Below are 12,331 nucleotides of genomic sequence, written 5' to 3'. Positions count from 1 at the left end.
GCTGTGTATAAATCACCTATTGCAGCAACCATTAGGACTTCATAAGCCATTTCTCTTTCCTTTTGCACTTTGGCAGCCCAGAGGCAGAGAAAAGTTGCATTTTACTTGATTTCAAGACTGTAAGAGATATTAGGAAAGATGCATGCACAGCAACTGGCTTGTAGCCGCCAAGAAATGACAGTGCTTCTGATTCTTCGATGTTAAATCTTCCTCCGTTTTTATTTGTCATGGGCTATTTTTTTTTCAGTCTTCGCTACATTTGCTGCTTCATTGTTCCCATGTCATACTATCAACCCTCCCATGCACCTTGAGTGTGAGATTATTTTCGTCAGTCCTTTTGTTGACGGTGTCCATCGAAGAGGACCAGGTATATAAAGACGGTAGAATCTCCTACATTGATTTTGACAACTAATTGCCGCCTCAATAATGCGCATTTATTATAAAAGAACTCTCCTATCAATCCTGTTTTGGACTGTAATGTTTTTATCTGAAATTACTCTTGAGAAATAATTTGCCGGTTATTGAAAGTTTATCTTTTTCTGGTGAGAACGAGAACAGATCGATTACTTTCCGAGTCATTTGCGCTGGAATAGATTTATTGTCTTCTTGTAGCTCCTTGATATCCTCCAAGCGGAGGAAGACATTGTTCTTCCTATTGAGCCCGCTAGGTGCCTGGAGATTTCACAAAGCGGAACATTGAATTGAGACAAGGTGAAAATAGTGATCGGTGTCAATGATATGGGGCCGTAACCCAGGAGAGCTGCCTTCCCAATAAACATTCTTTCCAACCAAATTATTGACGCTTTAAAGAAGGCCATCAAAGCAGAGAATGAAAACACACTCAATGGTATCGATGCAAAGATCTCATTCTCAAGCTCATCCCTAATGATTCAACAGTGGAGGAATTATGCAAGTTTCCTAAAGAGTCGCTCAGGGTCCTTGACAACGTACTTGAAAAACTCCATACTTACTTCCATGACGAGGCAGCAGACAATCTCATTTACGTTATTGTCGAAGTACCGAAGCAAGGTATGTTTTTAGTTCTTATTGGACTGATGGTTTCGATTTAAGGCGTCAAAGCTGCCTTCTAAAATTATTCTATTTGCTTATATTTTAACAAACAGTTTCGAAAAGAGACCGAGATCAGCTAGAGGGTGATGAAGGTGATAGGAGCTCCTTCAAAAAGGCTATGCTAGAAAATATGAGCCTAATGGGGGCAATTAGTGAAGCAGGACTTTCCCAAAAGGCTATAATAAACGGCGTTCCTGATCTCTCCGTCCTTACAAGTAAAGAACTGGTTTCAGTACTTGCTACTAATGGCGTCAGGGTGGGTAGGACTGACTTGTACTATTCAATATCCCAAGCAGCCACTTCCCTCCAAAACACATTATTTCAAGAAATGGAGGTGATATCCAGCCCTCAGGAGACAATACTTCCTGTGATCAACATGGAAGATCTGTATGTAAGATCAGCTTACAATGAACTCTTTGATACGATCGACAAGAGGTTTCGTAAAGACAGAAAACTTAGGAGCCCTTGCGATCGTATTGTTGTCACAGGGACAGCTGGTATAGGAAAATCATCCTTTCTCATATACTTCGCCATCCGAATGCTTGCCACTAGCAATGAGGAAGACCTACCTATTATCACCATCCAGAAAAGGGAAAATTCAAAGTGCTATGCTTTCGGTGGGCGATCTGTTATTCGATATGGGAACATAGAGGATTTCGAACCCTTCCCACAACTACCTAATACTTGGTTCCTAGTCGACAGCTCACCAACACCACGGCTCTTGACTGCCAGGACTATCTTCTCGGTGTCACCAAGGACTTTCTTTTATGGTCTGAATGGATACCAAGAAGTCATGGAGAGTGTGATATGGAAGTACTACATGGCTCCATGGGAACTAGATGAGCTAAAAGAATGCAGAAACAAGGTTCGAGCTTTTAAAGAGGCCTTTGGCGCCGAAAAATCTTGTGAGAGCCTTTTAGAAGAGCTCTATGATATGGTCGGTGGTGTGCCAAGATATGTCCTCGAGGCGCCGATGAAGGTATTGGGGATGGGTGAGACAATAGAAAAGGCCAAGTCGATAGCATACGAACACGTTCAGCAAGCTCTCCTGATAGGTAAATCGCAGATAATAGGACACTATACGCTGAACTAGAACTTACAGGGATATAGTCAGCTTTTCCACTGTTATCCAACAAAAGATCATGATACATTTGAACTGCGATGGGCTTCTAATCATATCATGCAAAAGATGTATGATTTAACAGACGACAGTGTTTGGGCCAGGATGCTGAAATTGTCCGTCAATAGTAGTAGAGCAGCAACCAAAGTAGGAATGTTCCAAGCTTACGTACAGCACATACTGCGGGAAGGTGGTCGTAGCTTTAAGGCCAAGAGCATCGATGACGGCACTGAAATAACTATTGAAGTCGGAAGAGGCACGAAGACTAATTTCTTTCATACTTTGGATGAGTATGTGAAGGACGATATGGAAGGATCATTGTGAGTGCCAAAGAGCAAGACTTTTCCTTGTGTGGATATGATATTGGCACCGAAATATCTATTCCAGGTTAAAGTGGACAAGAATTATGGGATCAAAAGCAAAGAATTCAAGGAGCTTGTGAAAACTCTAGGCGATAAAAAGTGGATTAAGTCTTCTGACGAAGTCGCATGTATTTTTGTGGTTCCGCAAGGCATGACCGAGTGCTCCGTGAATCAACTCTATGGAATCGAGGCAGATGATGTGGATCCTACACCGACAAGCGACCTAAAAAATGCCAAACAATATATTTTGGGGATTGATCTACAAGATCAGCTCCGGAGGAGCAGGAAGAATGATGTGGGAGGCCTAAGATGAGGAGGAAAAGAAGAGGAGGGGAGAGGGGGAATTGACAGTGGGGACGGAGGCGAAGATAGGCAAAAAAAAAAAAAAAAAAAAAAAAAAAAACATGGCTGTGTGGGTTGTGCCTGAATGTGCTTGAGAAGAATTTGTATTTTCAGCAGACAGGCAGGATATACCATCAAAAAGTCTTGCCAGTCGAATGGTATTTGACAGGCTGTTTACATGGCTCTAGTTCGACTAGCAAGGTACCAGTCAAACCAAAAATGGGCCATTTCCATTTCAGGAAGGTAAAATTTTTCTCTCCATTTTGGTAGTGGAATTTTTTTATTGGGAAGCAATGCTTTTTTTTTTTTTTTTTTTTTTTGCATGTCTATTTATCTGCAATTAAAAGGTCTGGTCTATCAATTAGCATTAGTTTGATTGCACTCTTGTTTATGCAACGGGTATCGCCTTTGCTTCCACTCTAGCTCGCATCTTTTCAATCTCACGCTCAAGACTATGAAAAAAAAAAAAAAAAAAAAAAAAAAGGAAAAGATAAGTTAAAAGGCAACACGAGAACCAGGGAGGATCATACAAATGGTAAAACCATAAACATACCGAATAGACTTCTCTTTGCACTCCATAGAGTCTCTTTCTGCTTTTCGCTTGGCAATTGTCAGATTATTCTCCGACATGACCTATTATATAAATAAAAATAAAAATAAAAATAAAAATAAAAATAAAAATAAAAATAAAAATAAAAATAAAAATAAAAAAACGTAAGTATATGTTGCTCAAAGATATTGAGGATCTATACCAGAATGAAACATATTGGAATGATCACTCTCTCCTATTCCTTACCAGTTCTTCCACTCGCTGGCGAAGAGCCTTGAGCTTCTGCTCCATCTTTGCAGCATCTTCTTCTTGGCGAGCCTTCAGCTTCTCACGTTCCAAAAGTTGATGCTGAAGATCACGAACCATTCTCTCACATCGACGCTGAACTCTAAGGGCCTCCTGTCTATTCCTGATCTCAGTATCCAACTGGGCGGTCTTCTCATCCAACTTTTGTTGCAAGTGGCTAGCAGACCGTGGCCCACTGGCCTGTGTGGCCGCCTCTAGGTCTGCAATGCGAAGGCTCAACTCTGAAACTTGCTTTTCCAAGGATTGCTAAAGATAAAATAAGAGTAAAAGGATTAAAAGTTGACTTCTTTTGATAATGGTATGTCATAATATCAATGTCCATATGTCCATATGTTCATATGCTTTTTCTTTTTACAATACCTTTACACGCAGATTTTCTTCACTGATGGCTCGCTCCTTGGCTAATGCGCTCTCAGCCTCGGCAGCAGCCATCTCTGCCTTGCTGACCCTCTCGTTTGCAAGCGTTACTGAGTATTGCGCCTCTTCCAAGCGTTCTCGGAGATTGCCTGCCTCCTGGTCCAGAGCCAGCTTGATCCTCTCTGCAGTTTGTTTGGTCTGCGTGATTGTATGGAATTGCTCGCCCACATCATCTAGTCTTTGTTCCAGTCCACGCTTCGCTTTCTCTAATGCAGCCTTTGCAGCCTGAGCCTCGTCCAACGCAGCTCTGCATTCACGTACCTGAGTGAGCAGGCTCGTGATCTGAACTTGTTGTTCGTCTTGGATTGCAAGCGCATTCTGATAGCGCTGATTCATGTCATTGAACTTGGCTTCCAAGCGTTCCTTATCTTTCTTCCAAGATTGATTGTTCCTCAGCTCCTGATCAAACTTCACATTGACTTCCTCCAGTTCAGCAGTTAGCTGCTTATGAGTCTCTCGCATCTTTTGAAGGTTGGCCTTCTCAAGTTCAATCTCCGTCACCAGCTGTCGAATCTCCTTCTGGTACTTGCGTTTGATCGTTTCGATCGCCTGCTGACTCTCCTCCATCTCCTTTCGGTGCTTCTCGCGTTCAGAGGCAAGTTCCTCATCCAAGCGACGGCGAGCCATGCCCAAGTCTGCATTGGCGATCAGATCCTCCTCCAGACTATCCTCAAGCTCCCTCATCTGTTGCTGGTATGTCGCGGCCCTCTCCTCTGCAATCTTTCTCTCGGCAATGGCTTCCTGGAGCGATTCTTCAAGATCCTTAAGATGGAGACGCATCAAACCTTCTGATTTCTCAGCCTTCAGGCGAACCAGTTCAGCAGTCTCAAGCTTGGTCAATGCGCTATCGGCCTTCGCCTTGTACATCTGAAGAGACTCTTGGAGCTCACTCATCTTGGCAGCCTCTGCCTCAGACTTGATCTGCAGATCTTGAAGTTCAGCTGCCAGTCGTCGTCTCGAGGCAGCCTCTTCATTCTTGGCAAGGATCTCAGCCTCAAGCTGCGATTTGAGGTCATCTAGATCTAACTGCAATGACTTGCGCTGTTTCTCCAAATTGTTGATCTCTCCCAACTTGTCCTCCAACTCGAGCTGTGCAATCCTCTGAGCAGCTACAGCAGCCTTACGCGACTCTTCGAGACCCTGAAGTTGATCTTCCATCTCTCCTCGGATCTTGCTGGTCAAGTATTCGATCTCAGAAGAATCACCCTTCTTAGCGGCAGCCATCATCTCCCGTGTATCGGCTTCCTCGTCCGCCTGCTCCTGTAGACGCTGGTTCTCACGCTCTAGCTTCCTCAGCCTTTCGGTCAAGCTGGCCTTTGAATCATCGCCTCCATGAAGCTCTTGGCGAAGGGCCTCTATCTCAGCCATTATTTGCTTGTTGTTTCGGTCCAAGGTCTCCTTCTCATCTAGTACAGTCTCGAGCTCGCTCTGGATGGCATTTGACTTGCGTTCATGTCTCGCAGCTAGGTCTTCAAAGTTCTTACGAAGCCTCTCCTCAGCCTCAAGGCGGCTCTGGTACTCACGCAAAGTGGTCTCCAACTTCTTCCTGGTTCTCTCCATGTCTGTCTTGGACTTTGTGGAAGTATCGCGGTTCAGGCTGAATTCGTCAATCTGTTCCTTGAGCTTCTTATTGGCTTTGGTCAATTCATTGATGGTCGTCATGTGCTCAGTTACTTGCTGGCCCAGCTCATCGATCTCCACGAGCAAGATCTTCTTTGTCTCCTGATACTGTTCTTCTTTAGCCTCCATGTCTGCAGCCATGGCACGACGAGAGTCTGCGAGCTGTTCCTCGAATCGACGTTTGAGCTCCTCAGCAGCATAACGAAGGCTCTGTTCTTCTTCATATTTGTTCTGAAGCTCTTGGAGCTGGGCTTCCATCTTTCGTCTCAGCTTCTCAACCTCATGTACACTCTTTCCACTGGTTCCAAACTCATTAATTAGCGACCCGAGCTCCTTTTCCAGCTCAGCTTTGGATCGAGATAGACTTTGGATCTGCTGGTCCTTGGCTTCAAGATCGAGGTTGAGGCTATCGAGATTAGTCTGCAGCTTCCTTGCCGTCGATTCAGCAAGTTCGCGATGGTGACGTTCGACTTGCGCTTGTTCCTTTGCTTGAGACAGCTGGATCTCTGTAGCCTTGGCAATCTTCTCAGCAGCTCGAGTGGCAGCATGATCACGGTCGACCTCATGTCTCAGATCCTCCACCTCAGCAGTCAATCGAGCCTTACTCTTCTCAATGTTACTGTTGGTCAATGTGAGTTCATCACAACGAGCCTGAAGCTCTGCAACAGATTTTTCAAGGCGTCTCTTGGCTTCCTCAAGTTCGGTTGTACGTTCCATTGCTTCGCTTTGGTACTTGAACTTGATCTCATCCAGTTCAGCTGCCTGAGTGGAAGTTTTACGGACAAACTCGGCCTTGCAGACCTCATCCTCCTCACGCTGACGACGAAGGTCCTCCACCTCCATCTCAAGCTCGCGACGGCCGGCCTCAGCCTGTTTACGACGCTGGATTTCCTCTTCGAGTTCCTCTCGGAGCATGTCAATCTGCTTCTGGTTTGAAGCTTTGTCGCGCTCGAGGCGGGCCAGACGATCGTTTGTGTCATCGTTCCTTGAGTTGGCAGTACTCAGCTGGCGCAAGTAGCTCTCCTTGGTGAGACGTTCCTGGTCTAATGCGCTTTCCAATTCTGCTTCACGGCTTCGGGAAATTTGGAGTTCATTGTTGGTCTGCTTGAGTGATTTTTGGTAAGTCTCGACTACCTGCATGTTGCGTTCGATCTGACTCTGAATCTCCGCAAGCTGCTTCTCGTACGAATTCCTGATTGTAACTGCAGCCGTATGCTCCTGCGACAGATCATCAAGCTCCTGACGATACTGCTCACTCTGAGCAGCCAGCTTCTTACGGCCTTCTTCAAGCTCGGCTTGTAAGGAAGCGATTTCCTCCTTGAGTCCTGCCATTTCGGTCTCGCGCATGCGTTGGAGCTCTGTGTGTTTGGTCTCCTCATCACCTTTGGCTTCCAAAGATCGCTTAGTCTCCTCCAGTTGTTCTTCGAGTCTTGCTTTGACCTTTTCTAGCTTAGCAAGTTCATGTCGCTCAGACTCGAGCTCATCTTCATTCTGCTGTAGCTTCAGCAAAAGATCTCGGCGGAGTTTTTCGCCTCCAGCCTTTTCACGATCTAACTCTGCTTCTAATGCACTGAGACGGTTTGATTTATCCTGGATCTGTTTCTCTTGGTTTGTACATGTCCGTCCGAGCTCCATGACTTGCTCTTTAACCTGCTTCAGCTCTGCCTCTGCAGCCATGTGCTTGTTCTTGAAGGCGAGTTTCTCACTCTCCACGGTTTCAATCTTGCTCTCGAGCTCTTCGATCGTGTTCTTGAGTCTCAGACGTGCACGCTCAAGCTCAAGGTCCTTCTCATCTACTTCCTTGTGGAGTTCTTCTAAGCGTACCTCTAGAGCATGTTTCTCTGCTTCCAGTTTCCGAACTGCGGCAGTGTCAGTTTCGCGAGCTGATTGAACATGTCGAAGCTCAATCTCCTTGGTAGATCGCTCCTTCTCTATCCTTTCAATAGTCTCTGTCAACTCTGCAACCTTCTCTTCGAGCTGTTTGGAATGAAGGCTTGCCTCCTGCTTGGCCATAGACAACTCTTCTAGTTGAGCCTCTGCTTGAGCCAATTCAGATTCAATTTCCTTGACACGGTCTTCTAGTTCTGAAGCTCTGGCTTGAGTTCGGATCAAGATCTGTTCATTATCGATCGCCAAGTTTCGCTCAGTCTCCAATAGCTCTTCCAATCGGGCCTTCTCAGCTTCATAAGCTCGACTGGCTTCTTCCAGTTTAAGGCGGGCCTGAGTCTCTTGTTCTTGTTTTTCAGCCAAGATACGGACCTTTTCTTGATTCTCTCGCAATTCCTCAGCAACACGAGTGACATTCAAGAGGGGCTTGATCCTGACATACATCTTCCACCAGGACCATTCTCGGAGCTGGACATAGACTCGCGCATTCCGTTGGATGATCCTGATTGCTTTGGCTCGATCGATCTTTTGGTTCAGATGACGGCGTGCAAGGTAACCTCGGCAGACTGCTTGACATTTCGTGAAGATTTGAGACAGTTTCTGATCGCGGATATCTTCCAACTCTGCCAACTATGAGGTAAAACGGAATGGGTGAGAGGAGAAGAAACAAATGAATATATATAAAAAAAAAACTCCTCCTTTTGTTGTATGATATTGACAAAACCGGGATCAAATACATGCTTGCAATGTAAAATAAAAAATAAAAAATAAAACATACCACTCCAGATCGGAAAAAGACTTTGCTAGTTCCGATACGGTACTGTGACTTGTCCATTTGTAGAGCTTCCAACAATGTCTGGGCTGCAACACGGCCATCCATGTACCCACTTGGGATCACTCCAGGAGGTGATAGGATCTCATACCGTTGTCTGAATTCTGCGAATAGGATTCGGTTAGGGAATCCAGCTCTGCAAATGCGGATACCTTCTAGAACACCATTGCAACGAAGTTGATCCAATACTAAAGGTACGTTGATCTTGCCAGCTCGTTTTTCTTCATTGGGTAAAATACAACGAACGAAATGAGGTCGAGTCTCGTACAGATGATCCATCAATGACCGAAGCTGCTCTTTATGCCTTTGAGCAACTGTCCTAAAGGCAGCACCTTTCTTGACTCGGTTCCGGACCGAAGTAAAGTCTTCTTCCTCTGTCAAATAATCTGCGAACAGGGATCCGATGAACTTCTCACTCGAATGAGCTAACAAACGGGTAAGGTTTTCATTCAAGGGGTCTTTGTTCTTGTCGAGCCAGCCCTCGGTCCTGTACTCGACCTTGCCAGCATAATGGTGTAGGATGAAACCTTCCTGGAACCGTGGGGCCTCATATTTATCAGATTTGCCCTTCCAGAGCGTTGTGAGTTTCTGTAAGAAGGATTTGTCAGTTCCTTTGGGGACAACACATTCTTCATCCAAACAGGACAGAATACCGATAGGCTAATTTGAAGATGGGAGCAACAACGATAAAAAGTTAGAAATTTTTTTTTTTTTTTTTTTTTTTTTTTTTTGAATCTTTTCTTCTTTTGATAAACGAAAGGGAGTTTTTTTTTTTTTTTTTTTTTTTTCTTCTTCTCCTTTTTGCATTACATTCGAGTCTTCGATGAGCTGAATGGTTGGTTGTAAATCTTGTCCGAAATCAACATATTGCCACTCAATATTTTCACGTTTGTACTCATCCTGCTCCAAGATAAACATGTGATGGTTGAAGAACTGTTGCAGTTTTTCGTTTGTATAGTTGATACAGAGTTGTTCAAAGCTGTTGACCTATTTTTACATAATTCATAAAGTAAAGAAGGAAAAAAAAAAATAAAAAAAAAAAATTAATTAGTTAATTAATATGGTACTAAAAAGTTTCGCTTTCGAACGAACTAATAAAAGAAAAGTCAAATAAATCATGTGCGTTTGGTATACCTCAAAAATCTCAAAACCAGCAATGTCGAGGACACCGATGAATGTGGTGAACTTTTTGCCGGGGGTATCGATTGCATGATTAATGCGGGCGATAATCGAGTCAAACATTCGTTCGTACAACGCAGTTGAGAGGGCCTCGATCGAATACAAGACCTGTTGTTCTGTCCTGGCCTGAACAACCCATTCACGTCCTGCCTTCACCCTGGGTCTCAACAGCCCCTTGACAAAATCAGAGAGTGGGATCCCTAGGACATGGCAAACCTTTTCGGCCACAGAGGTATCTTTGAGCTGTGCTTGATCGGATCGGTCTTGTGTGACCGAGATATTACCGAGATGTAAAATAGAAGCAATGACACGGAAAAGGTTGATTTGTTCTTGTTTTGTAAAACCCATGACGTCCATGGATTCCTAAAATCAAATGTAATTCAGTTTTTTAGACAACATGCAACATTTTTGATGACAGTGGTGACGATGAGAGCGATATTAAATAATAATAATAATAATAATAATAAGTTAGTTACCACCAGCATTTTAAATTCTTCGCCATCGTCTACGCCAGCGATGACGTGGTTTGAATTCTTGACATAGCCGTAATCACCAAGACCTCCATCCAACAAGAGCGATTCTATAAGTAAAAAAGAACAGGAGGAGAAAAAAAAAAAAAAAAAAAAAAAAAAGAGTCAGATAATTTTCCCACGGCATGTGTAAAACTAGAAAGGTAGGCAGGATCGGAGAGAAATTGGTAGTTTACTTTTCACATCCGCTGGAGCTCCTGCCAACAATTGGTAAAAGATGTGGTAGTTTCGCTCCTGTGGTGTCTGGTATGTCACACGGGACTTTTCAAAGAGATAACGCTCAATGTTTCCTCCAGCAATATGACCTGCAGATGTGAATTCGATACGGATGAATTTTCCCTAGAGAGCAGAAATGAGAAAGAAAAAAAATAAAGGTCAATTGCCTGAAAAAAGGGAAAAGAAAAGAAAAGAAAAGAAAAGAAAATTGATAGAAGCAAGAGAGTAAAGAGTAGGTGTATTTTTTTTTTTTTTTTTTTAACTTACAAAACGTGAAGAGTTATTGTTCCGGATGGTTTGAGCATTTCCAAAGGATTCTAGGATAGGATTTGCTTGCAAGATCTGTTGTTCTAGTTTCCCGATCTTGTTTGTCTTGTCTGTAGCGATAGAGGCCAAGTACTGAATGACTTTCTTTGTATTTTCAGTCTTTCCTGCGCCGGACTCTCCTCTATTAGAAAAACAAAGAATGTAGAAAGTGTGGTTATGAGCAAGTGACCATGTCCATGAGCCTTTTCCCTCTCCCTCCTCGCTATTATGCGCTATACAAGCCAGATCATGTGCAATCTTTTTCCCCTATAAAAAAAAAAGCCCAAGAATCCTAATTATGATGATATGCTTAGAAGGAAAAAAAAAAAGTTTTTTTCTTACGTGATTAGAATCGACTGGTTATCGCGATCTTGTAGCATGTCATGATATGCAGCATCGGTTATTGCGAAAATATGTGGTGGCATCTCATGCCTCTTCTTGTGCCGATAAGACGATACCACCTCATCTGTGTAAATGCCAAGCTTACGATATGGATTCACTGCGACCAAGAATAGACCGGAATATGTCTACAGAAGAAACGGAATGAATAATCATCCATCAATTAGAGAGGCGTGGGATCAAAAGAAATTTTATATGCAAGCAATTGCATTGCGTTGTAATGACGATGATTTTTTTTTTCTTTTTTCTTTTTTCCCATGCAAAAGAGATCGCTCAATTGCTTTCGTCCTCTTTTTCCCTTTTCCTTCTTCTCTTACGTAGATGAGATTTGAATGATATCGTAGACGAAGATTATGGACTACAGATGCTTCGTTCAAATAGGTCAGATCTGCCATATCCTCGACCTTGTCGAATTTAGGCGGATTCATCTTGCCCGTCTGATTGATATTCACTGTCCTGACCTATAAAAAAAAAAAAAAAAAAAAAAAGTATATTTCCACCCGCGCATTCGTTAAAAAATAAAGATTAGTATCAGAATATCAAATCTCTCTCCCCCCTAAATGACGTTGAAAGTAGGAAATAAAAAAAAAAAAAAAAAAAGAGACATGTTCACGCTACCAAGCCGTTGTTCAAGTGTACTTCGACTTGATCGCCATCTTCTTTTGAAATCCATCCTGCAATATAGCCTTCTTCCTTGTCTTCTACCCAAACCCATTTCTTTTCGTTGAATGCAGCCTGAGCGACCGCGTCTACGGCCAAGCCGCGGTATTCTGGAGCTCGTTGAGCGATGGCGTCCACCATGTCTTGAATTTTTTATCTTTTTTTTATTTTTATTTTATTTTTAATACGTGATTGATTTTCTTTTTTTCAGTTTCAGTTTCAGTTTCAGTCGTTGTAGTTGTAGTTGTAGTTGTAGTCGTAGTTGTAGTTTTAGTTGTAATTGTAGAAATTGTTTCAACCACCTAAAATAATACAGCCTATTAACAATAGTCGTAAAGAATAGTAGAAAACGTAAAAGTGAAGTGGTGGGGTGAAAGGGGTATGATGGGTTAATGAAGAGAAGAAAGAGAGAAAAAAAAAAGGAGGAAATAAAAAAGAGTGTCGTAAAAAGAAAAAAAAAAAAAAAAAAAAAAAAGAAAAGAGGAATGGATAAGGAAGTTGAAGGGAAAAAGAAAAAGAGGAAAAGGGAGAACA

General features: G+C 43.0%; 3 protein-coding genes across 3 annotated transcripts; 1 reads left to right on the top strand and 2 right to left on the bottom strand.

Annotated features, from left to right (window-relative positions):
* Window positions 1–300: 300 nt before the first annotated feature.
* Window positions 301–2,866, top strand: BCR41DRAFT_394021 (hypothetical protein; the record flags this gene model as incomplete). The annotated part of the gene is made up of 5 exons (XM_022028608.1): window positions 301–367; window positions 862–1,029; window positions 1,125–2,050; window positions 2,165–2,511; window positions 2,611–2,866. The coding sequence occupies 5 exons, from the start codon at window positions 301–303 to the stop codon at window positions 2,864–2,866; spliced, it is 1,764 nt and encodes a 587-aa protein (XP_021883524.1).
* A 417-nt stretch (window positions 2,867–3,283) lies between these two features.
* Window positions 3,284–5,326, bottom strand: BCR41DRAFT_302304 (myosin tail-domain-containing protein; the record flags this gene model as incomplete). Its single annotated transcript, XM_022020665.1, has 4 exons — window positions 3,284–3,347; window positions 3,449–3,528; window positions 3,692–3,997; window positions 4,112–5,326. 4 exons carry the CDS (start codon window positions 5,324–5,326, stop codon window positions 3,284–3,286), a joined length of 1,665 nt encoding a protein of 554 aa, XP_021883523.1.
* Window positions 5,327–11,245: 5,919 nt separating this feature from the next.
* BCR41DRAFT_244455 (hypothetical protein) lies at window positions 11,246–12,257 on the bottom strand. Its single transcript, XM_022020146.1, has 2 exons — window positions 11,756–12,257; window positions 11,246–11,598 (listed from the first exon to the last, which is right to left on the bottom strand). Exons 1-2 carry the CDS (start codon window positions 11,936–11,938, stop codon window positions 11,329–11,331), a joined length of 453 nt encoding a protein of 150 aa, XP_021883522.1. The 5' UTR covers window positions 11,939–12,257; the 3' UTR covers window positions 11,246–11,328.
* Between the last annotated feature and the right edge of the window lie 74 nt (window positions 12,258–12,331).

This window comes from Lobosporangium transversale (assembly GCF_002105155.1).
Source record: "Lobosporangium transversale strain NRRL 3116 chromosome Unknown BCR41scaffold_9, whole genome shotgun sequence".
Classification (NCBI taxonomy): domain Eukaryota; kingdom Fungi; phylum Mortierellomycota; class Mortierellomycetes; order Mortierellales; family Mortierellaceae; genus Lobosporangium; species Lobosporangium transversale.
Note: the sequence above shows the minus strand (reverse complement) of the source record. Positions and strands in the feature narration are given on the sequence as shown.